The 24,704-nt window shown below is 57.2% G+C and overlaps 4 protein-coding genes across 5 annotated transcripts; 1 reads left to right on the top strand and 3 right to left on the bottom strand.

Annotated features, from left to right (window-relative positions):
- Positions 1-229: 229 nt before the first annotated feature.
- FAU (FAU ubiquitin like and ribosomal protein S30 fusion) lies at positions 230-1,815 on the bottom strand. Its single transcript, XM_062511962.1, has 5 exons — positions 1,764-1,815; positions 865-947; positions 635-779; positions 495-550; positions 230-390 (listed from the first exon to the last, which is right to left on the bottom strand). Exons 2-5 carry the CDS (start codon positions 937-939, stop codon positions 265-267), a joined length of 402 nt encoding a protein of 133 aa, XP_062367946.1. The 5' UTR covers positions 940-947; positions 1,764-1,815; the 3' UTR covers positions 230-264.
- MRPL49 (mitochondrial ribosomal protein L49) lies at positions 1,816-3,263 on the top strand. 2 transcript variants are annotated; one of them, XM_062511961.1, is made up of 4 exons: positions 1,816-1,954; positions 2,251-2,389; positions 2,911-3,032; positions 3,114-3,263. In XM_062511961.1, the coding sequence occupies exons 1-4, from the start codon at positions 1,889-1,891 to the stop codon at positions 3,258-3,260; spliced, it is 474 nt and encodes a 157-aa protein (XP_062367945.1). In that variant the 5' UTR covers positions 1,816-1,888; the 3' UTR covers positions 3,261-3,263. The 2 variants fall into 2 exon arrangements, with proteins under 2 accessions (XP_062367945.1, XP_062367944.1); XM_062511960.1 differs by having other exon boundaries at positions 2,911-3,263.
- Positions 3,258-13,676, bottom strand: LOC134055622 (pre-mRNA-processing factor 39-like). The gene is made up of 15 exons (XM_062512027.1): positions 13,561-13,676; positions 13,214-13,486; positions 12,663-12,924; positions 12,191-12,316; positions 11,085-11,203; positions 9,559-9,726; positions 8,727-8,943; positions 7,901-8,008; positions 7,450-7,614; positions 6,963-7,089; positions 5,940-6,208; positions 5,240-5,424; positions 4,548-4,622; positions 4,008-4,119; positions 3,258-3,920 (listed from the first exon to the last, which is right to left on the bottom strand). The coding sequence occupies exons 1-15, from the start codon at positions 13,674-13,676 to the stop codon at positions 3,387-3,389; spliced, it is 2,856 nt and encodes a 951-aa protein (XP_062368011.1). The 3' UTR covers positions 3,258-3,386.
- Positions 13,638-23,458, bottom strand: SYVN1 (synoviolin 1). The gene is made up of 16 exons (XM_062511988.1): positions 23,438-23,458; positions 22,150-22,290; positions 21,798-21,890; positions 21,143-21,295; positions 20,607-20,655; positions 19,304-19,407; positions 19,080-19,206; positions 18,511-18,610; positions 18,325-18,390; positions 17,723-17,839; positions 17,133-17,275; positions 16,738-16,875; positions 16,383-16,511; positions 15,973-16,159; positions 15,472-15,563; positions 13,638-15,335 (listed from the first exon to the last, which is right to left on the bottom strand). The coding sequence occupies exons 2-16, from the start codon at positions 22,279-22,281 to the stop codon at positions 15,217-15,219; spliced, it is 1,749 nt and encodes a 582-aa protein (XP_062367972.1). The 5' UTR covers positions 22,282-22,290; positions 23,438-23,458; the 3' UTR covers positions 13,638-15,216.
- Between the last annotated feature and the right edge of the window lie 1,246 nt (positions 23,459-24,704).

Below are 24,704 nucleotides of genomic sequence, written 5' to 3' on the forward strand. Positions count from 1 at the left end.
CTCTCCTCCACACTGCATATTCTCATTAGCACACTCCAAATTAACGCTCATTAAGCTCCTCCCCGATTTACCGCCCATTAACCGCCCAGTCAGCTGCTCAGCAGCCCACACTAACCCCCCCAGAATCCACTTTCACCCCTAAACCCCTTTATACACCTCAAAACCACCCATACAACAGTGCAAAACCAACCCCAAAATTCAGGGAAAAAAAGCTCAGAAAGCCCCGAAATTGTGGGAATTGGGCCCAAATTCCTTTATTGGGGTTCAGGAGTTGGCGTTGGGACCCTTCTTCTTGCCAAAGGTGGGCACGACGTTGACGAAGCGCCGGTTGTACTGCATGCGCCGCTTGGCCCGCCCCGTCTTCTTCTTCTTCTTCTCCTGCTTGGCCACCTGATTAAAATACGGGGGGTCAGGGGGGGTCCCCAAAATCCTGGGAAGGTCCTCGAGGCACGTGGGGTTCCCCTAAAGGCAGGGGGAGCCCCCTCAGCGCTCACCTTGGGGGTCTGGCCCCTCACTTTGCCGGCGCGGGCGAGGGAGCCGTGGACCTTACCTGTGGGGAGGAAGGAAATCGGGGTGTTGAGGGGGGTGCTTTGGTAATTAAAACCCTGCTAATTAGCGGCCCACCCGGAATTACCGCCCAGCAGGCGCGTGGAGAGGTCCAGGGTGGTGAATTCGGGGAGGGGGCTCTGCCCCAGCACGGCCTCATCGTCCAGGGGGGTCCCAGCATGGAGCAGCACTTGGTCCTCGGGGGGGACCCCCGAAAGTTCGGCCACCCTCTCCTGGGGGGAACAAAGAGTGGGGGGGTCAGCACCCCAAAATCTGAGGGGCGTTAGAAAGGGGGACACCCCGAATTTGGGGGCTCACCTTGATCTGAGCAAGGGTCTCAGAGCCAGAGACCTCGAGGGTGAGGAGGGTCTGGCCACGGATGAAGAGCTGCATGGTGGGGGCTGTGGGGGAAGATTTGGGGGGGTTAAGGGGGTCCCCACATCCCAAAAATGGGGGGAACACCCTGGAAGTTAGAGAAGTTCCAAAGGAAAGGGAGGAAGGTGAGGGAGGGGTGGTTTGAGGGTCATTTTTGGGGGGTGGGGTGAGCGGTGTTTTGGGGGTGACTGGGGGTGTTATTGGTGGCTTGGGGTTCTTTTGGGTGGGATCGTGGCTGTTTTGGGTTGGATTGTGGCTCTTTTGGAGGCGTTTTCTGCCACCTCTCCCGCCCACAGGGACTTTGTCACTTGGCCTGGGGCCGTGAGGACAAAGGGCTGTGATGGGGGGGGGACACTGGGGGTCCACTGGCAGCACCCTTGGGTGCCCCCCTCCCTCACAGCCACCCCCCCAAGGACCTCCTCAAGTCCTCAAAGGGAACCCCGTAACTTTCACAGCCCCCCAAAACCCCTCCAGGTGCTCCTGCAGCCCCCTCAGGCCCCCATTAACCCTCCAGACCCCCCCTCACCTGAGCCCCCTCAGAGCCCCCCCAAACACCTCCCCAGCCCCCCCAACAGACCCAAATCCCCGCCTAAAGACTCCCCTAAACCTCTCCAGAGCACCCCCCTCCTCAAACCCCCTCAGGGTTCCCCTCATAAACCTGCTCTGAACCCCTCCCGACCCTCCAACATCCCCCTAAGCCTGCAGAACCTTCCCCTCACCTCAAACCCCTTGAGAACCGCCCCAAACCCTCCCCAGCACTTCTCTTGCCCTTTCCGCGACCCCCCTGTGGCCCCCCAGACCCCCCAAATCCCCCAAAATTCCCGTCCCGGGCCCGGCTCCACCTCGGCGGCTCCCTCAGGGCTCAGAGCGCGGCGCGGAGAGAGCGGGCTGACGTCACGCGTAAGTAAACGCGTGCTGCGCGCTGACGTCACGAGGGCGGGAAGGCGGAGAAGAAGGAGGAGCCAAGATGGCGGCCATGGCGGCGCTGTGCCGGAGGCTGAGGGCACTGGGCCGGGGGCTCAGGGGGGTGCAGGTACGGAGGCGGGGGGGTTTGGGGGTGCGAGTGGGTCTCTGGAGGGGAGGGGTTTGGAGGACTCAGGTACTGGAGGGGTGGGATTTGGGAGAGGGAATTGCGATGGAGAGCGTTTAGGGAGGGGGAATTGGGGTGTTCCTGAGGGGGTGGGGGGCGAACCTGGAGAGGGGAGATTTTTGCGGGGTCCTAAGAAGGGAGGGGGGATTTTGGGGAGGGAGACAGCGGGACTGGGGGTGGGGCTTTGGGGTGAAATAATTGGGGAGGGGTCTCTGAGGGATTTCGGGGGGTCCCCACAGACCCCGCCGGGCCCTCCCCGCTATGAGGAGTCGACGGCCGAGTTCGGGTTCGTGGAGCGGCTGCTCCCCCCCAGCCGCATCCCCGAGCCCCCCCTGCACCCCAAATACCCCACCCCGTCCGGCTGGAGCCCCCCCGCAGGTCAGAGACCCCCGGGGCACTTCGGGGAGGGGGGAAAATAACCCTGGGGGACATTATATACCCCAAAGTGTTAATTAACGGGGGTTAATTACTGTGAGACTAATGTAGAGCTTAATGACCTTGTAGGAGATCTATGATTACCTTAGGGGGGTTAATTACTCCGGGAGGGGGTGTTAATTAACTCGGGGCGGGGAGACCCCAAAATGTTCCCTTCAAGAGAGAATTATTCACCCCAAACCAAACACCAAAGAGGATTTATTTATCTCAAACTGGGTGGAATCGCCCCCGGGGTGGGTTGAATTTCTACGGGGGGGGGGTGTTAATTACTTTGAGGGCCTGTTAATTACCACTTGGGGGGGCGTTAATTATCCTCGGGGGGTCACAAAATATTTCCTCCAAAGTGGAATTACTGATTCCAAACCAAGTAGTGAGGAAAATTTCCTTACCCGGGGAGGGTCGGGTTGATTCGGGGTGTGTTAATTACCCTCGTGGGGGTGTTAATTACCCCCTTTTCCCCCCAGGTTCCCCCCCGGAGCTGCCCTATTTCGTGCGGCGCTCGCGGCTCCACAACCTCCCCGTGTACCTGGGTCAGCGGCAGGGCCGGCGCCTCACGGCCCTGCGCCGCATCCACGGCGACATCTGGGTGAGTGGGGGGCTCTGGGGGCAGCTGGGGGGCTCCGAGCACCCCCCTAAACCCCCCCCCCCCCCCCTGTGCCCCCCCCAGGCGCTGGAACGGGACCTGAGGGCGTTCCTGGGGTCCCTGGGGGTCCCCGAGGTGCAGGTGCAGGTGAACGAGGTGACGGGGACGCTGCGGCTCAGGGGGCACTGGGGACACGAGGTGAGGAGCTGGCTGCTCCAGAGGGGCTTCTAGAGACCCCCCAGATCTGCTGGGGGTACCCCAAAATCTGCCAGGGACACCCCGGCAGCTGCTGTGGATACACCTGGAGCATTGTGAAATGGAGCCTGGACAGAGCAACATCTGCAGCAACCCCCAAATCTACCTGGAACACCCCAAAATCTGTTTGGGGCACCTCCAAATCCACCTGGAACACCCCAGAATCCCCCTGGAATCTGCTGTGGACAGCCCAAAACTCCTCTGGAGCCCCCCCCCAAAATCTGTTTTGGGCACCTCCAACTCCACCTGGGCCACGCCAGAACTGGCTGTGGGTACCTGAGGATTCATGCTGGCATTCTGAAATCCTCCTGAGACACCCCAAAATCTTGGAGGGGAACTTTGAAACTCATCAAGGACACCCCAAAATCCACCCTGGGCTATCCCCAAAATCTGTTGGGAGCCCCCCCTAAAACAGAAGAAACTCCCCCAAAACAGAACAAAACCCAATAAACGCCTGGGGTAACTCCTCAAAGTCTCTTTATTTACAACGCCCCCCACCCCCCAAATTTTGGGGGAGGGGGGTCCCACAATCTGTACAGGGGGGTCAGGGCAGGGTAGGGGTGCAGCCCCCCCCTCAGCTCTGCCCGTAGTAGTGGCTGTAGCCCCAGGGGCTCTGGTAGCCATAGGTGCTGTAGCCTTGCTGGGGAGGGGGATAAAGAGGGGAGGGGGATCAGCCTGGAAACCCCCTGGAGACCCCAAAACCCTCCCCCAAAAAACACCCACCTGGTACCAGTAGTTGTAGGAAGGGTTGGGGTCCCCCCCTGAGAAGTTGAGGGGCCCCAGGAGCCCCGAGGGGTCGTCGGGACGGAGCCGTTTGTCATCGGGTCCTCCCGAGCTGGGGAGGGGGAAATTTGGGGGGTGAAAGGGGGAAATGTGAGAGGGGAAATGGGAAGAAAGTGAGAGGAAAAAAGGGAGAAATTTGTAGGAGGAAAGGGGGAGAAATTTGGGGGGGGGGGGGGGAAGGTAAATTGTGGGGAGGAAAAGGAGAAAATTATGGGGAAAAGGGGAAGGAATTGGAGATTTGGGGAAAAAAAATGGGAAATAGGGTGGGGAGGGGGGAAGAACTGAGGGGGAAAAGAGGAATTTGGGACAGAAGGGGAAAATGAGGGAGAAACAGCAAAAAGGTAAATTCAGGATGCAAGGCAGCAAAGTTGGGATTAAAAGGGTGAATTTCAGATAACGAAGGGGTGAAACTGAGGGGAAAAAATGTGGGAACTGGTATGGAATTTGGGGCGGGTTTTGGGGGGGTCCCGGGGGTCTCACCCGTTCTCTGGTGCCCGTTTTCGGGCCGCGTGCGCCTTCAGGATCTTCTGGTGCTCATCGTAGGCCTTGAGCAGGCTGGGGAGGGGGCAGTGCTCAGGGGGGAGCCCCCAGCCCCATTTTTGGGGTCTCAGGGGGAGCCCCCAGACCATTTCTGGAGTCCCAGAAAGAATCCCCAGCCCTGTTTCACGTCCCCCAGGGGGTTTTCCCCCAGCCTGTGGATTTCAGGATCCCAGAGGAAGCCCCCAGCCCCATTTCACAATCCCAGAGGGAACCCCCAGCCCCATTTCAGGAGCCCAGAACAAACTCCCAGCCCCATTTCAGGGTCCCAGAGGAAGCCCCCAGCCCCATTTCACTGTTCCAGAGGGAACCCCCAGCCCCATTTCAGGGTCCCAGAGGAAGCCCCCAGCCCCATTTCACGATCCCAGAGGGAACCCCCAGCCCCATTTCAGGAGCCCAGAACAAACCCCCAGCCCCATTTCAGGATCCGAGCTTCCAGCCCCATTTTGTGGAAGCCCCCAGCCCCATTTCAGAAGCCCAGAACAAACCCCCAGCCCCATTTCAGAAGCCCAGAGGAAGCCCCCAGCCCCATTTCCCTCCCAGCAGTGTTCCCCTCCCCACCTGTGGACTTCAGCATCCCGAAGGGAGCCCCCAGCCCCGTTTTGTGGAAGCCCCCAGCCCCGTTCTTCCCCCACCTGTGGATGCTGGAGCCAAAGTCCTCGAGGAACTCGACGCGCCGCTGGGAGAAGAGCAGCTTGGCCTCGTCGGGCAGGGGGCTGCTCAGGGCACGCTCGAAGCAGCTCATGGTGTTCCCCTCGTTCTGCCCCAAGTCGGCCCCAAACTCCATCTCCAGCAGGTTGGCGTGGAGCCGGGCGTTGTCCTGCCCCGGCCCGGGCACCAGGAGCTCGTGGGGAGGGACTGGAGGGGGTTTGGGGGGGACTGGGGAGGTCTTAGAGGGGTTTGGGGGGGACTGGAGGGGGTTTGAGGATGGACTGGAGGGGCTTGGGGGAACTGGGGAGGTCTTAGAGGGGTTTGGGGGAGACTGGAGGGAATGTCGGGGGAGACTGGGGAAGTCTGAGAGGGGTGTGGGAGGGCCTGGAGGGGGTTTTGAGGGAATCCCCGAGGAGAATTTGGGGCAGCAAATTCCCACTTTTACCCCCAAATTCCCACTTCCCCCCCCCCCCCACCAAATTCCCATTTCCCCCTGAATTTCCCACTCCCCCCCCCCCGCCAAAATTCCCACTTTACCCTCCAAATTCCCACTTTTTCCCCCTCCAAATTCCCACTTTTTCCCCTCCCCGAATTCCCATTCTTTCCTTCCCAAACTCCCAACCCCCCCACCCCCAAATTCCCATTTTTTTTTTTTTTTTTTCCCCCCCACCTCTCCCCTCTCACCGGATCCTTCTCCAACGCCTCCACCAGCACCCTGCGAGCCTTGCCCAGGTTCTTCTGCACCTTGCACACCTGCCTGGCCAGCTTGACGGCGTAGAAGGAGCCCAGGGGCAGCCCCTCGTTGTCCCTCATGGCCTCGAGCAGCAGCGCCTCGGCCTCGGCCACGCGCCCGTGCCGGCGCTCCAGGCTCACGCGGCGCAGCCGAACCATGGCCAGCCCCGGCACGGCGGCCTCGAAGGAACGCAGGATGCGCCGGGCCTCGTCAACGTTGCCTGGCGTTGGGGGAAAATGAGGTTATTTGGGGGGGAAAAAAAAAAAAATGAGGTTGTATAGGGAGAAAATGGGGTTATTGGGATCCCCAGCACCGGTACGGCGGCCTCGAAGGAGCGCAGGATGCGCCGGGCCTCGTCAACGTCGTCTGGGATTGGGGGATAATGGGGAAAATGGGGTTATTTTGGGGAAAAAATGAGGTTATTTGGGGAAAAAGTGGGGTTGTCTGGGGAGAGAATGGTGTTATCTGGGAAGAGAATGAGGTTATTTGGGTTTCCAGGGAACCCCGGCACGGTGGCCTTGAAACAGCGCAGGATGCGCCGGGCCTTGTCAATATTGCCTGGGAAAATGGGAGAAACGGGGTGATTTGGGGAGAAAATGGGGTGATTTGGGGAGAAAACGGGGTGATTTGGGGAGAAAACGGGGTGATTTGGGGTCTTGGGAATAACAAAAAACGGGGTCATTGTGGTGCCCTGCCCCAGCATGGAACATCAGGACAGCACAGGATGTGCCAGGCCTCCCCAACATTCCCTGGGATTGGGGAGAAAATGGGGGGAAAAAGGGCTCAGGGTGTCCTTGGAGCATTACTGGGGTCCCTGGGGTGGTTTTGAGGGTTCCCACGTTGGTTTTGGGCGTCCCTGAGTCTCTTTGGGGTGATTTTTGAGCTCCATGCCCAACTCGGAGCCCCCGAACGGTGTCGTTCCCAGATCATTCCCAGATTTTGGGGCTCTCCCCGGGATTTGGGGTACCCCAGACCTTGTTTTTCCTCGAAGGCAGCCCAGAGCAGGTGGATGTTGGGCTTGCGGGGCAGGTGGAAGCCGCAGGCTCTCTGGAAAACGCTGCGGGCGCCGGGAACCGTGCGGGACTCCAGGTACCGAGTGTACTGAGGGGAAAGGGGAAATAACGGGGGGAAATGGGGAGGAATAACGGGGGAATAATGGGGGAAAAAAAACGGGGAAAAAAAACGGGGACGTGAGGAATGGGAGTAACAGGAAAAATAGGAATAACGGGGAGAAGGGGGATAATGGGGGAAATGGGAATGGGGAAAAATGGGGAAAAGGGGAAGAAAAAGCGGGGAAATGGAGGGAGGAGAGGCAGAAAGCGGAGGAAGGTGGGGAAGACAAGGGGCAAAAACAAGGAGGAAAAGAAACCCATCCGCTTTGGAGAAGCAGGGATTTTCTGAGAGATTTTTGGGGACGAAAGCTCCTGGGTTTTTGGAGGACAGGGGCAGTGGGGGGCCCACCTTGACCCAGAACTCCTCGTAGAGGGCGCAGGCGACGAGGCAGCGCTCGAACAGGACGATGCTGCGCTCCTGGGAGCCCGCGGCCACCTCGAAGTCCAGGTACTCGCGCCAGTTCCGCAGCTGGGCCCGCTCCAGGGGCTTCACGTGGAAGTAGGGACGCTTGATCTGCCAACAGGGCCGGGTTGGGGGAATTTGGGGGGGATTCTGGGGGGATTCCAGGGGAACCTGGGGGGATTCCAGGGGGATCTGGAAGGATTTGGAAGGATTCCAGAGATTTGGGAGGATTTAATGAGGGAAGTTCTGGGGAAACCCCAGGGAAAATCCCAGCACGGGGGGGGGGGGGGGGGGATTTGGGTTTTGGTGGAAGTTTGGCTGCTTGATCTGCCTGGAATTCCAGGGATTTGGGGAATTCCAGAGAATATTCCAGAAGTTCCCATCCCCTTCCACCCACCCCATCCTCGAAATTCCAACGTTTGCTGACTTCGGCCTCGTTCTGGGCGTGGATTTGCTGCCTCATGGAGATCACGAGCTCCCGGATCTTCTCCTGGTCCAGATCCTCCTGGAACCACGGGAATTGAGGGGGGGCCAGGGTGGGGGGAAAGGAATAAATCCTACAATTTATTATTGGTGCTAATTTGGAAGGAATAATCACCGTGATAAAGCGAACTAGCAAACGAGGACAAATAGTAACGATAAATAAATTAACGTGGATAAACAGTGGATTAAAGTAAACACAAAACACTCAGAAACTCAAGGAAACAGAAATAGGAATAAGGCACTAAATGAACAAATTCACACCAATAAACAAACGGATGATCGTTAACCCAATTAACAAAGGTTCTAACCACGCTGAAGGCCAGGGAATTTGGGGTTTGGGGAATTTGGGGTTTGGGGAATTTGGGGTTTGGGGAATCTGGGGAATTTGGGGTTTGGGGAATTTGGGGTTTGGGGAATTTGGGGTTTGGGATATTTGGGGAATTTGGGATATTTGGGGAATTTGGGGTTTGGGTAATTTGGGGTTTGGGGAATTTGGGGAATTTGGGGTTTGGGGAATTTGGGGTTTGGGGAATTTGGGGAATTTGGGATTTGGGGAATTTGGGGAATTTGGGATTTGGGGAATTTGGGATATTTGGGGAATTTGGGATATTTGGGGAATTTGGGGTTTGGGGAATTTGGGGAATTTGGGGTTTGGGGAATTTGGGGGGTTTGGGGAATTTGGGGAATTTGGGGTTTGGGGAATTTGGGGTTTGGGGAATTTGGGAATGTTCCGGGATTACCTGAGCCCCGGGTGGGGTCCCGGGGGGCGGCTCCTCCCCCGGGGGGGTCTCGGGACCCTCGGGCGGCGCCTTCGGGGCGGGGTCAGAACCGGAAGCTGAAGTATAACCGGAAGCGGAAGTAGAACCGGAAGCGGAACCGAGCTTGGAGCGAACCCAGAGCAGCTCCTCGGGGGACAGGATGGCGCAGGGTGGGTGCTGCAGCACGTGCTCCTTGAACCTGCAATTCCCAACGGGAATCGGGGAATTCCCGCCCGGATTTAAGGGTTTTCAAGGCAGATTTAGGGGTTTTATTTCCCAGGAGAACCTCGGGAATTCCAAGGTTCCCACTGTTTTCCCCATGGACTCCCAAGGAATTCCTGCTGTTCTCCCTGGGGATTCCCACTGTATTCCAAGGGAATTCCTGCTCTTTTCCCCTGTGGATTCCCACTGCTTTCCCATTGTTTTCCCACCGTTTTCCCTGTGCATTCCTGTCTGCTTCCCCAGGGAATTCCCGCTGTTCCCCCACTCTTTTCCTGCTGTTTCCCCCGCTGTTTTCCCGGGCAATCCCGGCTGTCCCCCCGCTGTATCCCCAGGGAATTCCCGCTGTTTCCCTGGTGGATTCCCACTGTTATCCCCATGGACTCCTGAGGACTTCCCCCTGTATTCCTGTTGTTCCCCCAGTGGATTCCCGCCATTCCCCAGTGGGTTCCCGCCATTCCCCACTGTATTCCCGCCATTCCCCAGTGGATTCCCGCCATTCCCCACTGGATTCCCGCCATTCCCCAGTGGATTCCCGCCATTCCCCACTGGATTCCCGCCATTCCCCAGTGGATTCCCGTTGGTTTTCCCTCACCTCTCCCAGTGGTGGCTGTACAGCTGCGTGGGCATGGACAGCAGACGGTCGTAGATGGCCGTGACGGCGCGGAGGTCGCCGCGCTCCCGCTCCCACTCCACGTAGGATTCCCAGAGCTTGTCCGAGCGGAAATCCATCCCGGCTGCTGCCAGCGCCGCCTCGAACGCGCTGGGGACGGGGGTCAGGGAATTCCCGGGAAAGGGGAATGGGGGAGGTCAGGGAATTCCCGGGAAATGGGAATGGGGGAGGTCAGGGAATTCCCAGGAATATGGGGGGGGGAAGGGAATTCCTGGGAAAGGCTGAGATGTTCCTGGGAAAAGCTGGGGCTCATTCTAAGGAAAAGTCAGGACATTCCCAGGGACTTTCTCAGGGTTATTCCCATCCATTCCCAGGGTTATTCTCAGGATTTCTCCATCCCAGTGCTCACTGCCTGATGTGCTGGGTGCTCTCGGGCCATTCCCAGGATTAGTCCCAGGATAACCCCAGGGTTATTCCCAGGTTTATTCCCATCCATTCCCAGAATTATTCCCATCCATTTCCAGGGTTATCCCCATCCATTCCCAGGATTGTTCCCATCCATTCCCAGGATTATTCCCATGATTTCCCCAGGTTTATTCCCAGGGTTATTCCCATCCATTCCCAGAATTATTCCCATCCATTCCCGGGGTTATTCCCAGGTTTATTCCCATCCATTCCCAGGGTTATTCCCAGGGTTATTCCCATCCATTCCCAGGGTTATTCCCAGGGTTGTTCCCATCCATTCCCAGGGTTATTCCCAGGGTTATTCCCAGGGTTATTCCCATCCATTCCCAGGGTTATTCCCATCCATTCCCAGGGTTGTTCCCATCCATTCCCAGGGTTATTCCCAGGGTTACTCCCATCCATTCCCAGGGTTATTCCCAGGGTTGTTCCCATCCATTCCCGGGGTTATTCCCAAGGTTATTCCTATCCATTCCCAGGGTTATTGCCAGGGTTATTCCCATCCATTCCCAGGGTTGTTCCCATCCATTCCCAGGGTTATTCCCAAGGTTATTCCTATCCATTCCCAGGGTTATTCCCAGGGTTACTCCCATCCATTCCCAGGGTTATTCCCAGGGTTGTTCCCATCCATTCCCAGGGTTGTTCCCATCCATTCCCAGGGTTGTTCCCAAGGTTATTCCTATCCATTCCCAGGGTTATTGCCAGGGTTATTCCCATCCATTCCCAGGGTTGTTCCCATCCATTCCCAGGGTTATTCCCAAGGTTATTCCTATCCATTCCCAGGGTTATTCCCAGGGTTACTCCCATCCATTCCCAGGGTTATTCCCAGGGTTGTTCCCATCCATTCCCAGGGTTACTCCCAGGGTTGTTCCCATCCATTCCCAGGGTTATTCCCAGGTTTATTCCCATCCATTCCCAGGGTTATTCCCAGGTTTATTCCCATCCATTCCCAGGGTTACTCCCAGGTTTATTCCCATCCATTCCCAGGGTTATTCCCAGGTTTATTCCCATCCATTCCCGGGGTTATTCCCAGGGTTACTGCTCACCCCCTGACGCGCTGCGCGCTCTCGGGCCGCGCCGGGTCCACGCTGCTCTGCAGGATCCCGATGTAGCTGAGCCACAGCTCCAGGCTCAGGGGGATGGACTCCAGCCCCCGCTCCAGCACCTGCGGGACAGCGCTGTTCCCTGCCCAGCCTGCCAAAACACGGCGCACGGCTCCCCCGCGCCCGGGGGAAGGGCGTGGGTCAACATCACCCCCTCAAAAAAAAAAACATCACTGAGGGGGAAACGGGGATCGTTACACCCCCTGGAGTCTGGGAAAACGGGGAATTTGTATTTAAAACTCAGGGAAAACGGAGAGTTTGGACTCAAAACTCAGGGAAAACGGGGATTTTGTATTCAAAACTCAGGGAAAACGGGGATTTTGGACTCAAAACTCAGGGAAAACGGGGATTTTGTATTCAAAACTCAGGGAAAACGGGGAGTTTGTATTCAAAACTCAGGGAAAATGGGGATTTTGGACTCAAAACTCAGGGAAAACGGGGAATTTGTATTTAAAACTCAGGGAAAACGGGGATTTTGGACTCAAAACTCAGGGAAAATGGGGATTTTGGACTCAAAACTCAGGGAAAACGGGGAATTTGTATTCAAAACTCAGGGAAAATGGGGATTTTGTATTTACAACTCAGGGAAAATGGGGATTATGTATTCAAAACTCAAGGAAAATGGGGATTTTGTATTCAAAACTCAGGGAAAACGGGGATTTTGGACTCAAAACTCAGGGAAAACGGGGAATTTGTATTTAAAACTCAGGGAAAACGGGGATTTTGGACTCAAAACTCAGGGAAAATGGGGAGTTTGTATTCAAAACTCAGGGGAAATGGAGTATCCAGCCTCCTAAATGGAAAAAGTGGTGTTTTCTCTCCCAAACATCATGAAAAAGCGGATTTTGCCTTCTAAAACTCATAGAAAAAGTGGAATTCCGCCCCCAAACCCCAGTAAAAAAGGGGCTTTCCCCCACACACCCCAATGAAAATATGATTACCCACCCCCCCAAACGCCAATAAAAAGAGGAATTTCTCCCCCAAACCCCATTAAAAAAGTACAATTTCCCCCCCAAACCCCAGTAGAAGCTGTGATTTTCCCCTGTCACCTGCTGGGCCCTGCGGGCACTGCCCAGCCTCCTCTCCAGCTCGGCGTACTTGCCCCAGTAGCCGTAGCAGTACGGGTAACGCCGCAGGAACGCGTCGAACGCGCGCCGGGCTCCCTGCAGCAGCTCCTGGGGCACCCCGGGAAATTCGGGGGTCAGGGGGGGGATTTGGGTGGTGGGGGATTGGGAGGGGGATGTTACAGGGAGTATTGGGGGGGGTTGTGAGGAATTTTGGGGGGTTTTTACGTATAAAACTGGGATTTGTGCTGGGAAAACCGGAGTTATGACAGAGAAAGTTGTCGCTCTAGCGGGTCTGGGAGTTCATTAAGGGCTCTGGGGGGTCATTAATGACCCCGAGAGGTTCATTAACACCACTAATGACCCCCAGAGGTTCGTTAATGACTCTGGGGGGGGGGGGGGTCATTAATGACCCCGAGAGACTCATTAGCACCCACAGGGTCCCCGGGGGTCTCACCTCCTGCTCCACGTAGGCCAGCAGCTCCGTCCAGGCACTGAAGTCGTGGGGGTTGCCCTGGGCCGCCCCCCAGAGCCGCTGGAACTCGGGGGGGAACGGGGGGGGCTCCTCCGGGGGGGGTTCCGCGGGGGGCGTCCCGTTCAGGCCCTGAGGGGGGGAAGGGGCAGCGGAGGGGGAGGGGGGGGAGGGAGGGGGGGGCTCGGCCGGGGGGGCTGAAATGGGGGGAGGGGCACGGTTAATGGAGGGGGGAGGGGGCACAGCTCTGCCCCTCCCCCAGCCCCCCTCAGAGCTCACAAATCCCCTCAGAGCCCCCCAAATCATCCTCACCCCCTCCCCAGTGCCACCTGCCCCCCCCCAGAGCCCCCAAATCCCCTCACGCCTCCCAGATTCCCTGAGATCCTCGAATCCCCTCAGAGACCCCCAAATCATCCCCACCCCCTCCCCAGTACCACCTGCAGCCCCCAGCTCCCTCAGAGCCCCCAAATCCCCTCCGAGCCCCCTCAGATCTCGCCTCCATCCCGGCCCCTCAGCCCCCTCCTCTCCTCCGGAACCCTTCACCCCCGCCCGTTCCCGGGGTCTCACCGCCGTTCCCGTCCCCCTCCACCGCCCCCCCGGTCCCGCCGGGGCCGCCCGGCCCCTCCTCGGGCCCCTCCGCCGCCATCGCGCCGCGCGGGACCCGGATGTGGCGGGACAGAGCGGCCGCCTGGGCGATGGCGCCGCCTGGCGGGCGGGAGGACCCGCAGCGCCGCCGCCATAGCGGGCGAATGGCGGCGGGAGAACCATAGAGACGCGGCCGGCGGCCAGAGCGGCTTCTGGTGCCGCCGCTACAACCATAGAGACAGGAAATAAACGCCAGAGAAGCCCATAGAGAAACACACCAGTACAAACCAGTACAGACCAGTACGGGGGGCTCCGCACCAACCGTGGGGACTTCGGCGGGTGCGAAACCATTATAAACCAGTAAACAACGCGGTGTTCATCGGCCACAGTGACTGTGAGGGAGGGGAGAACCATAGAGACGCGGGCGGGGCCGCGCGCCCCCTGGCGGGCAGGAGGAGCCGAGCTTTACTGCAACCTTTATTGCCGTATTTACATCGGAGCTGGTAAAAATTTGTACATTATTTACAAATTAAATAATTCCGCCACCTCTTCGGGGGGGGAAAAGGAGCGATTTTGGGATCCAGCGCCCCCCGGGCCGGCCGCTGGAACGATCTCTCCCCTCCCCCTCCCTGTGGCTTCACCCCAAAATGAGGCAATTTTGAGGAATCCACCCAAAAAAAACCTCATAACGGACCAAAAAAAAATATGGTTTTGGCTCAAAACGGGTAAAAAAAAAAAAAAAACAACACGAAAGGGATAAAAATCAACTCCCGAAAGCGGCAGTGCTTCGTTATTGCCAAATTCCTCATTAACCCACTCAAGCTGGGGCCAAAACTGCCCAAAAAAATTAAAGGAAAAAGAACAAAAAAATTCCACCTCAAACCCAAAAATCCCAATTTGGCTCCTTTTTGCCCCAAAACTCTGCCGCATTTGGCTCCTCCCACCCCCCCCCCCAGCCGCGGTTTTCCGCCGCTCCCGGCTGCGGGGTTGTGGGGTTTTGTTTTTTTCTTTTTAGTTTTTCCCTGAGAATTTGGGGTTCCGAGAGGCACTGGGGGCGCGGCCGCCCCGGAATCACGGCGGAACAGCCAAAACCGAGCAGGGATTTGGGTCAGAAACGCTGGGAAATGAGCAAAAGTCAGTGAAAAACTGCAATCCCGGCCGTGGCAAACCAGTATAAACCAGTTTGGGACTGGGGGGAGGGCGGGGTGGGATTTGAGGTGTCCCAATTAATACTGTTAATGAGCTGGTTTGGGAACGAGGCAGGCAGAGTTCCCCAAATTCCAGGGGGAGCCCCAAAATTCCATGGAGGGGACCCAAAATTCCCCGGGGGGGGGGGGGGGGGGGGGGGAGGCCCAAATTCCTGGGATGATCCCAAAATTCCACCTGGGGGCCCCAAAATCCTCGGGGTAGCCCCAAAATTCCCATGGGAGGAGACACAACAATTCCAGCAGGGGTTTCCCAAAATCCCAGGAGGGTCCTAAATTCCCTGGGCTGGGCAAGGTCAGAGGTCAAACCCCCCCCCCCCAGGGTGGATTTGGGGAGTGGGGCCGGACAGGGGGACACCCCAAAAGTCCCAGGGGACAACAGGGACCCGATCCTGGCTCAGTGGAGAGGGAAAATTCGGAGGAAATGGGGGAACAATGGGGAGAAAATGGGGTGAAAATGCGGAAAAGCAGGGAAAAGTTGTGGGAAATAAAGAAACAACGGAGGGGAATTGGGAAAAAACAAGGAAATTGGGAAAAATCAGGGGGAAATTTGGGAAAGGGTGGAGGAAGATGTGAGAAGATGGGAAAACCAGAAGGGAATGGAAAGGGGAAATGGGGCTGGGGTCACCAAAGGGCACAGCCGGGACTGGGAGTCACTTCCAGCTGGGAATTTTGGTGCGAAATGGGGAGGGGGGTGGGGTCCCAGGGGGGTCTCGGTCAGTTTGGGGGGGGTCCCAGGGGGTCCCGGGTCAGTGGGGGGGGGTCCCCAGCCTCTGCAGGCGCCGCCGCCGCAGCTCGGCCGTGTCGGGGCCCTCGTGGGGCTCGGGGCCTTCGGCCGCGTCCTCCTCATCCTCAGCTGGGCCCGGATCTGCGTGAGACACCAGAACCGGTTTGTACCAGTTCGTACTGGTTTATACTGGTTTACGCCAGCGCAGAACTGGTTTCACACGGTTCAGCGCCAGTTTCACCCAGTTTCCCCAGTCTGGAGGGGTTTCCTCACTCACCAGTGGCTCCAGTGGCTCCAGTGACTCCCGAGGGTCCTGGTGCTGGGGGCTCCTCTGGGGGGGCCTCACGGGCAGGGGGCGGCCGGGGGGTCCTGGGGGATCCCAGAGTTACCCCAAACCCTCCCAGTCCCTCCCAGTCCATCCCAGAGTTACCCCAAACCCTCCCAGTCCCTCCCAGTCCATCCCAGAGTTACCCCAAACTCTCCCATTTACCCGATGGTGGGCAGCACGCTCAGGTACTGGTTGATCTCTGCTCCCCAGTCCCTCCCAGTTCCTCCCAGTTACCCGATGGTGGGCACCACGCTCAGGTACTGGTTGATCTCTGCCCCCCAGTCCCTCCCAGTTCCTCCCAGTTACCCGATGGTGGGCAGCACGCTCAGGTACTGGTTGATCTCTGCCCCCCAGTCCCTCCCAGTTCCTCCCAGTTACCCGATGGTGGGCAGCACGCTCAGGTACTGGTTGATGTGAGCCCCCCAGTCCCTCCCAGTTCCTCCCAGTTACCCGATGGTGGGCAGCACGCTCAGGTACTGGTTGATCTGCAGCATGGCAGCGTCCAGCAGGGTGTGGATGTTGTGCAGGCACTGCAGCCGAGCCTCCAGGTGCTGCCTCTCGTGCCCCTCCAGCGCTCTCAGCTCGTCCTCGGTGAGCCCGGCAAAGCCGGCGGGGGGCACCGGCATGGGGGGCACGCCTGGGGGAGGGGGGGACAGTGGGGGGAAGCCCAAATCCCCAATCCTCCAAATCTCCAATTCCCCAAATCCCCAGTTCCCAAATTTCCCCAATTCCCAGTTTCCCAAACCCCAAAATCTCCCCCAATCCCGCAAATCTCAATTTTCCCAAATCCCCAAACCCCAAAATCTCCCCCAAATCCCAATTTTCCCAAATGCCCAGTTCCCCAAATCCCCCAATCCTACCGAAGAGGGGTGGCCAGGCCATCCCCACCCAGGGCGGAGGCAGCGGCAGCCCCGGCACGGCCCCGGCAGCGCCGAGCTCCGGAGCGGCGCCGGAACCGGAACCGGAACCGGTGTCACCGGCACGGGCACCTGGAGGGGAAAAAAAGCAGGGACGGTGGGATTTGGGATGGGAAAAAGGGATGAGGGGGATGGGATTTGGGATTGAGGAAAGGGGCAGGGGAATGGGCTGTGCGAGGACTTGGGTTTGGGAAGATTCGGGGTAGGAAAAGGGAGGGAGAGTGGGATTTGGGGTGGGTTTGGTGTGGGTTTTGGGATGGTTCTAGGGTGGATTTAGGGTGGATTTGGGGACACTCACCGGGAGCAGTGGCGCCTGCCGTGGCCGAGCTGTCGGGTCCAGCCGGGGCCTGGACACCGGGGACGGGCGGGAAGGGCCCCACGGGCGGCCAGAACGGGAACATTCCCGGGGGGAAGGGAGGGAGGAGCCCCTGAGGAACTGTGGGTGGGGGGGGGGGGGTGAGAGAGGGCGGAGCTGAGAACCAGGAACACCCCAATTTCCCCCCCAAATTTCCCCCGAATTTCCATTGTCACCGAACCCGGTGCTGGGGGCGGCACAGCTGGAACGCCCCTCCCAGGGTGGCCCAGGTGGGAACAACCCCACGGCAACAGGTCGGGCTGCCCAGGGGGCCTGTCCCTCCCTGTCCCCCTGTCCCTCCCTGTCCCTCTGTCCCTCCCTGTCCCTCTGTCACTCACACTGGGGGGGCTGTGGCCCCGCTGGCGGTGCCGGTGCCGGTGCCGGGGGCTCCGGGGGTGCCGGTGCTGGCAGCGTGGCTCGCAGCACGTCCATGCGGCACGTGGGGCACGTCTGCTGCCGCTGGAACCACGAGCGCAGGCAGCTGCCGGGGGTAATTAACCCCTTAATTAAAGCTCTAATTAACGCCACCCCGCGAGATCCCCGGCTGGTTTATTCCCATGGCAATAATTAACCCCGTTAATTAACTCTCCTCTTGTTAATTACTGGCCCCTCAAGACCCCTCAGTGTCCCTCTGACCCCCCAAAGGCATTTAAGCCTTCCCCCACTAATGAACCCCTAATTAATTAACTAGCGACCTCATTAAGATCCACTGAGGCTCTGGGGATTAGGATGGGATTAGGATTGGGATGGGGGCTGGATCAGGACTTGGATGGGATTGGAATTGGGATCAGGATCCAGATCAGGACTGCCCTTTGCAGGCTGGCAGAGCCGCGGCGGTGACGCCCCCAAAACCATCCCCAGAACCCCTGGAATTCCCGGAATCCCCAGAACCCCTGGAATTCCCGCAATTCCCCCCGGGAAGCAGCACCTGGTGTGGAAGATGTGGTTGCAGGGCAGGCGCTTGGCTCCTGTCACCATCTCCTCTCGGCAGATGATGCACACGTTGTCCATGGCCTGCAGCTCCTCGGCCGTAGCGTCGGGATACCTGTGCGGGAAACCCTGGAATGACATTCCCCAAAACCCCGCCTACCGCTCCCAAAATCCCCCCAGCCGTTCCCAAAAAACCCTTGTTTGTCCCCAAAACCCCACCGACCGTTCCTAAAAATCCCCTGGCTGTTCCCAAAAATGTGATGCGCAGAGGAGTTCCCCAGATTTAGGGTGTTTGTTTGGGATGGATGCAGGGTTCCCCAGATTTGGGATGTTTTTTGGGATGGATGGAGGGTTCCCCAGATTTGGGATGTTTTTTGGGATGGATGGATACAGGGTTCCCCAGATTTGGGTTGGTTTTTGGGGTGGATGGATACAGGGTTCCCCAGATTTGGGGTGGTTTTTGGGATGGATGGAGGGTTCCCCAGATTTGGGGTGGTTTTTGGGATGGATGGAGGGTTCCCCAGATTTGGGGTGGTTTTTGGGATGGATGGAGGGTTCCCCAGATTTGGGGTGGTTTTGGGGGCGGGTCTGGGCACTCACAGGGTGTTCATGTTGCGGATGGCTCTGCGGGACATGATGGCGTCAGTCACGGCCTTCTTGAACTGCCTGGAGCAGAGCGAGGGGTTGGGATCAGGGTGAGATTGGGGATGGATCAGGGATGGGATCGGGATCAGGATTGGGATCAGGATCAGAGCCAGGAACGTGCCCGGGCCGAGGGGGCCTCACCTCATGGCCAGGTACATGGGGCGGATGGCGAAGAGCGGGAAGGTGTGAACCTTGATCATGATGGTCATGAAGGCCATGTAGAGCAGCACCTTGATCAGCCCTGGGGGAGTAGAGGGGACCCCAAAATCACCTGGGCTGACTTTGGGACAGCCTGGGCGAGGGGATGGACTCCAAGGTGCAATTCTGGGACAACCAAAGGTCAGCTGAGGTGACCACTTGAGCCCCACCAAGACTTGGAGTTGTGGTTGACCAAGCAAGGCCAGTTAAAACTCCAGGATTTTGAGGTTTTCACTACTAATGTTGACCAGCTGAGCCTCACCAAGACTTTGAGTCTTCACTGACCAGCCCAGACCAGTCAAGCACCGCCAACATTTTGACTTTTGGGTTTGACCAACCACGACCAATTGAACGCCAGCACTTTTGAGTCTTCATTAACCAACAAAACCCCGTCCAAAACCGAGCCTTTGGCTCTTTGCTGATTAACCCAGACCAGCTAAACCCCTGGTTACCCAAGCCCTAAGTGATGTCCCGAGCCCCCACCCCACCCCAAGCTGGGATCCCCCCGGTACCGGTGAGGAGCTCGGTGTAGAGCATGAACACGGCCTTGTTATCCCAGGGGTTGTCGTTCTGCAGGTCGATGGAGTGCAGCACGTACTTGATGAAGATGGTGAGCACCATGGTGAGCAGGATGGCGTACTGGGGACAGCAGAGCACAGCACACCTGCCAGGTGGGACCCCCGTACCTGGGAACCCCCCGGGAGGGGCTCGGGGGACCAGGGGACGCCCCACACACCTCGAAGCCGAAGACGAGCTGCACGGAGGCGCCGCGGGTCAGGATGCTGTGGTAGGCGTGGCTGACAAACAGCAAATCCAGGATTCCCAGCAGGAGCATCAGGGCTGGGAAAAGGGCACGGCAGAGCCCAGGGCATGAGCGGGCCCCACCCGCAGGAGGAGATTTGGGGGTGGGTCCTACACCCCAGCACTAACGAGAGGCTTAATTAACAGATTTCTGCATTTCCAGATGCAGCCTGGAGCCTCCGACCCCTCAAAACACCCAAAATTCCTTTGAAAAAATGGTTTACGTATCCCTAAATCCCATTCTGGGAAATCCACCCCTAAATCCCATTCTGGGAAATCCACCCCTAAATCCCATTTTGGGAAATCCACCCCTAAATCCCATTTTTCCCAATTTTGGGAAATCCACCCTTAAATCCCATTTTCCTCAGTTTTGGGAAATCCATCCCTAAATCCCATTTTGGGAAATCCACCCCTAAATCCCATTTTTCCCAATTTGAGAAATCCATCCCTAAATCCCATTTGCCCCAGTTTTGGGAAATCCACCCCTAAATCCAATTTTCCCCAATTTTGGGAAATCCACCCCTAAATCCAATTTTCCCCACTTTTGAGAAATCCACCCCTAAATCCCATTTTGGGAAATCAACCCCTAAATCCCATTTTCCCCAATTTTGGGAAATCCATCCCTAAATCCCATTTTTGGGAAACCCATCCCCAAATCCTTTCTTCCAATTTGAGAAATCCTCCCCTAAATCCCATTTTGGGAAATCCACCACTAAATCCCATTTTTCCCAATTTGAGAAATCCATCCCTAATACCATTTGCCCCAATTTTGGGAAATCCACCCCTAAAACCAATTTTCCTCAATTTGGGGAAATCCTCCCCTAAATCCCATTTTGGGAAATCCTCCCCTAAATCCCATTTTTCCCAATTTTGAGAAATCCATCCCTAAATCCCATTTTGGGAAATCCTCCCCTAAATCCCATTTTTCCCAATTTTGAGAAATCCACCCCTAAATCCCATTTTGGGAAATCCACCCCTAAATCCAATTTTCCCCAATTTTGGGAAATCCATCCCTAAATCCCATTTTGGGAAATCCATCCCTAAATCCCATTTTCCCCCACCCCATTTTGCCGTGGATCCAGCACCTTGTTTTTGCTCTGCAGAGCTCATTAACCCCCCCTCATCAGCCCCTCATTAACGAGCTGGTACTGATTAGGGTAATTAGGGCTTATCAGGCCCCACCACACTTGGCTGCCCCGGGGCTGTTCCCCAAAATTATGCAAATGAGGAGCACTCACAGACAATTCTGAAGTGGAAAAGCCAGGAGATGTTTGGGCTCCTCTCCATCTGTCCCAGGAGGAAAATGGAGATTTCCCATAAAAATTGGGCTCTCGGGTGGTTTGGGGATGATTTCGGGGTGTTTTTGGGGTTGGTTTTGGATTGATTTTGGGTTGTTTTTTTAGGGTGATTTTCAGTTGATTTCAGGTTATTTTTAGGGATGTTTTTGGGCTGATTTTGGGTTATTTTTGGGGTTGGTTTTGGGTTGATTTCAGGTTATTTTTGTGGGTGGCTTGGGGCTGATTTCGGGTTGGGTTTGGGTTGGTTTAGGCTGATTTGGGGCTGGTTTGAGCTGATTAGAGATTACTTTTGGGTTGATTTCAGATTATTTTTGGGGTTGGTATGGGGCTGATTTTGGGTTATTTTTGGGTTGATTTCAGGATATTTTTGGGCTGGTTTCAGGCAGGTTCTGGATTGATTCTGGCTTATTTTCGGGTCGATTTCAGGGAAGTTTTTGGGTTATTTTTGAACTGTTTTCCTTATTCCCAACACTCACAAAATCCACACGGTCCTCAGCCAGCCAGTGGAAGCACTTGAGGAAGAGGAGGAGGGTGAAGAGGGCGACGAAGCGCGGGCTGAAGTCGTCCCTGAAGACGGTGAAGGCCAGGCAGGTCTCGGTCACCGCGTACCACGAGCGCTCCAGGAGGTGCTGAGGGACACATGGATGGGGACAGACCCCCAGGTTGGACCCCAGCGTGGGTCCCGAGGGAGGGGATAAGACCCCTCCCCCCCAAAATGGGGCCCAGAAACTCTGGGAGTTCAAAAAGTTGCATCAAAGATCTCTTGGGGTTGAAAACCCCCACCAAAAGTGGCTCTCAGGGTTCCAAATCCTTCCCCCAAAATGCAGCAATTCTCCCCCCAAACACCACCGAAAACTTTCTGGGGCCCAAATTGTCCCCAAAACAGGACCAGAGTTATCCTAGAGTCCAACATTCCCCCCATAAAACAGCACCAAAGACTTTCCGGGCTCGTAAATTCCTCTCAAAATGGCAACAAATCCCCCCAAAGACCTGGGGGGGGGTCCAAAATCCCCCCTAAAACAGCATCAAATACATTCTGGGGTCAAAAACTCCCACTTAAAGCAGCAGCAAAGACCTTCTGGAGTGACAAATTCCCCCAAAGTTCTGCTGGGCCCAGCCCCTGGTGCTCACCTCCATCTCGGCCGCTCGTAGCTGCCCGAAGAAAACCTTGCCCATGAACTTGCCCAGCAGGAACACGAGCACGAAGGCCTGGATGTACAACACCTGCAGGGCCAGGAGTCCCCAGAACACATTTTGGGGACAAGCTGGGGGCGTTTGGTGCCCAAAATTCACGTCCCGGGGGGATGGAAGGGGTGGAACCAGCCCCTGGTGTTGTCCCACCCCCTGTCCCCAGGGATTTTTGGGGAGCACCTCAACCCCCCCCCCCCCACCCGAGCAAAAAGCAGAAGTGAGACACCCTGGGCAGTCTCTCAGCTGTTCCCCGGGTTAATGAGGGGCAATTAATGATTAATGAAGCACTCACGGCCATGCTGGGGCTGGATTTGGTGAGGTACACCACGGTGGGGTAGAACTGGTGCTTCAGGTAGTAGGCGTGGGCAACCACGGCCGTGGTGAGCGCCAGGCTCCCGGCCATGACCAGAGCTGTGCACAGCATGGCCTCGGCCTGGAAACAACCAAAACCAGGGATTTAAACCAAAAAAATAATCCATGTTTAACTCCAAAGTCAGGGAGTTTCTGTTTAACTCCAAAATCAGCACGGCCTCGGCCTGGAACCCACCAAAACCAGGGATTCAACCACAAAAATAACCCACATTTATCTCTAAAATCAGGGATCCAACAGGACCTGGATTTCAAGGGGGTTTGGGGCTTAACCATAACCCCTGAAAGGTGTTTAATTTAGTTCATTAGTGACTCCTGTAAGCGATAAAAATGGGTTTTTTCAAAGCGAGCTTTCGGTCCCCGGTGGCGGCGCTGGCTCCTGTCCCACATTCAGGTGGCACCAGGTGCCGTGTCCCCAGCTGCCACCTCCTTGTCACCAGCTTCCCCCGTCCCTCTGTCCCCAGACTCTCAGGTCTCCCCATGTCCCTGTGCCCCCAAACCCTCCAGTGCCCCCCATGTCCCTAAACCCTCCCGGACCCCTCACGTCCCCTCCTCCACCAGGATCCCAACCTGTCACCGCTCCCTCAGCTTCCCCCGAGCCCCCCTTTGCCTCCGGCCCCTCCCGACGCTCTCCCGGTCTCCTCCCCACCCCCCAACCCCGGTGTCGCCCCCGGCCCCTCCCGGGACTCACCGGGCCCGACCCCACCTCAGCCCCCAGCCCGGGCCGCTCCCACACCGGAACCGCCTCAGCTCGAGACACCTCACTTCCGCCAGGACCGCACCACCGTTGCCCGGGGGGGAGACGGGTGGTTCTCTCCCTGCCTGCTCCCCCCAGCTCGTCCCCCAAACCGCTCCTCCCTACAGAGATACCGAGGGACCCCCTCTCCTCCCCCGGCACGGGGAGTGCGGCGGGCGACGGCCTTCCTGAGCCCCAAACAGCTGGGCTTCCCCCCTGCACGCCCACACTTGGTACGGTCCGAGCAACCCCGCAGCCGGCGCTGGGGTGGGCGGGAACGCCCAGGGTCCCGTGGCTAGCGCTCATTGGCCGGGCCAGGCTGGGCTCGGCCAATCAGAAAAATCCCCCGCGCGACGCCGCTTGGCCGCCGCTGTTGCTAAGGGAGGGGCGGCGCGGGCGAGGGGAGCGACCCCCTCAGCCCCCTGGGGAGACCCAACATGGCCCGGGTTTGTCTCTTTTCCCGTTTCTCTCGTACCGCGGGTGACGCCCGATGCTTCGTGTCCGCAGCGCCTTCCCCGATCCTCTCTCCCCTCACAAACCCTCCCAAGGCCCTCGCCCGGCGCCAGGGCCGCTTCTCCCTTCACACTTCTCCCCTCACGGCGCACAGCCAATCAGCGACATCTCCTCTGCGGTTCTCACTCTGATTGGCTAACACCGCGCAGCGTCCCGCCGCCACGCCTTTAAAGCGCAGCAGCTGGGAAAGGGCGTGGCTTATTCAGGCTCCGCGTTTTGATTGGCTGGCGGCGCGGTCTCGTGGCCAATAGAAAGAGGCTCACTGGGAGGGGCGGGGTCAACTTCCTCGAGGCTAAAGAAAAAGGCGGGAAAGCGCCGGAGCTCCCGATGGGCTTTTCCCTTGTCTTGGCATCAAAAAATATAAAGTCAGCACCTTTAATCTTTGTTAAATACAACAAGGAAGGAAAACTTTGATTTTTAAAGAAAGCTTTAAACATGTTTTCTAGTGGGGAGACCAGACAGCGTTGTCCTCGAGGCCGTTTTGGGGCTGGAAGGGGGAATTCCCGCAGCACGACTGAGTGGCAGAGGTAGGGGGGGGGGGGGGGGGGGGAGGGAGAGTGAAATCTGCGGTCACTCGAAGGTTCTTGGGATTAAACCGTTGTGCTGGTCTTGGGAGGATTTAGGCCTTTTCAGGCCTTAAAAGTGTTCATATGGTTTGGGAGCTTTTGGGGTCGCTTGAAGCTTTACGGGGGTTAAATGGTAATTCTTGTTCTGGGGGTCTTTGAGCTACCCTCCAAACACCCCTGACATTCCAGAACCCCCAAACTGGGCAGTTTTTTTTCCCCAAAAAACCCGATTTTCCAGTTGTTTCTGTTTTCCCCCCCCCGTAGGACACCATGGTGCAGGTGTTCCTCTCCAGGGTCTCCAGCAAGGTCAGTCCTACCAAAACCACATTTTCCTTGTATAGATTTTAAGAAAAACTACGTTTTTGCCTCTTTTTTTTTTTTTGCCTAAAGGAGCTGTTTTTTCCCCTGTTTTGCAGGACCTGCTGGCCGTGGCACTGAATGCATCCCCCTCATCCTCTTCGCCGCCCTGTGAGTCCTTAATTAGGGCCTTAATGAAGCCCTGCCTTAATTGCAGCCCTAATACCCCCCCCATTCAAATAAGGCTCCTAATGATACCCCCAGTAATTAAGTGGGGGCCCTAATGAAGCCTCTGTAATGACCTGGGGGGGCTCTAACAAAGCAGGATGTTCTCAAGGCACAGTTACTAATAAATTAGGGGGCTTT

Source organism: Cinclus cinclus, chromosome 33 (assembly GCF_963662255.1).
Source record: "Cinclus cinclus chromosome 33, bCinCin1.1, whole genome shotgun sequence".
Taxonomy (NCBI): Eukaryota; Metazoa; Chordata; class Aves; order Passeriformes; family Cinclidae; genus Cinclus; species Cinclus cinclus.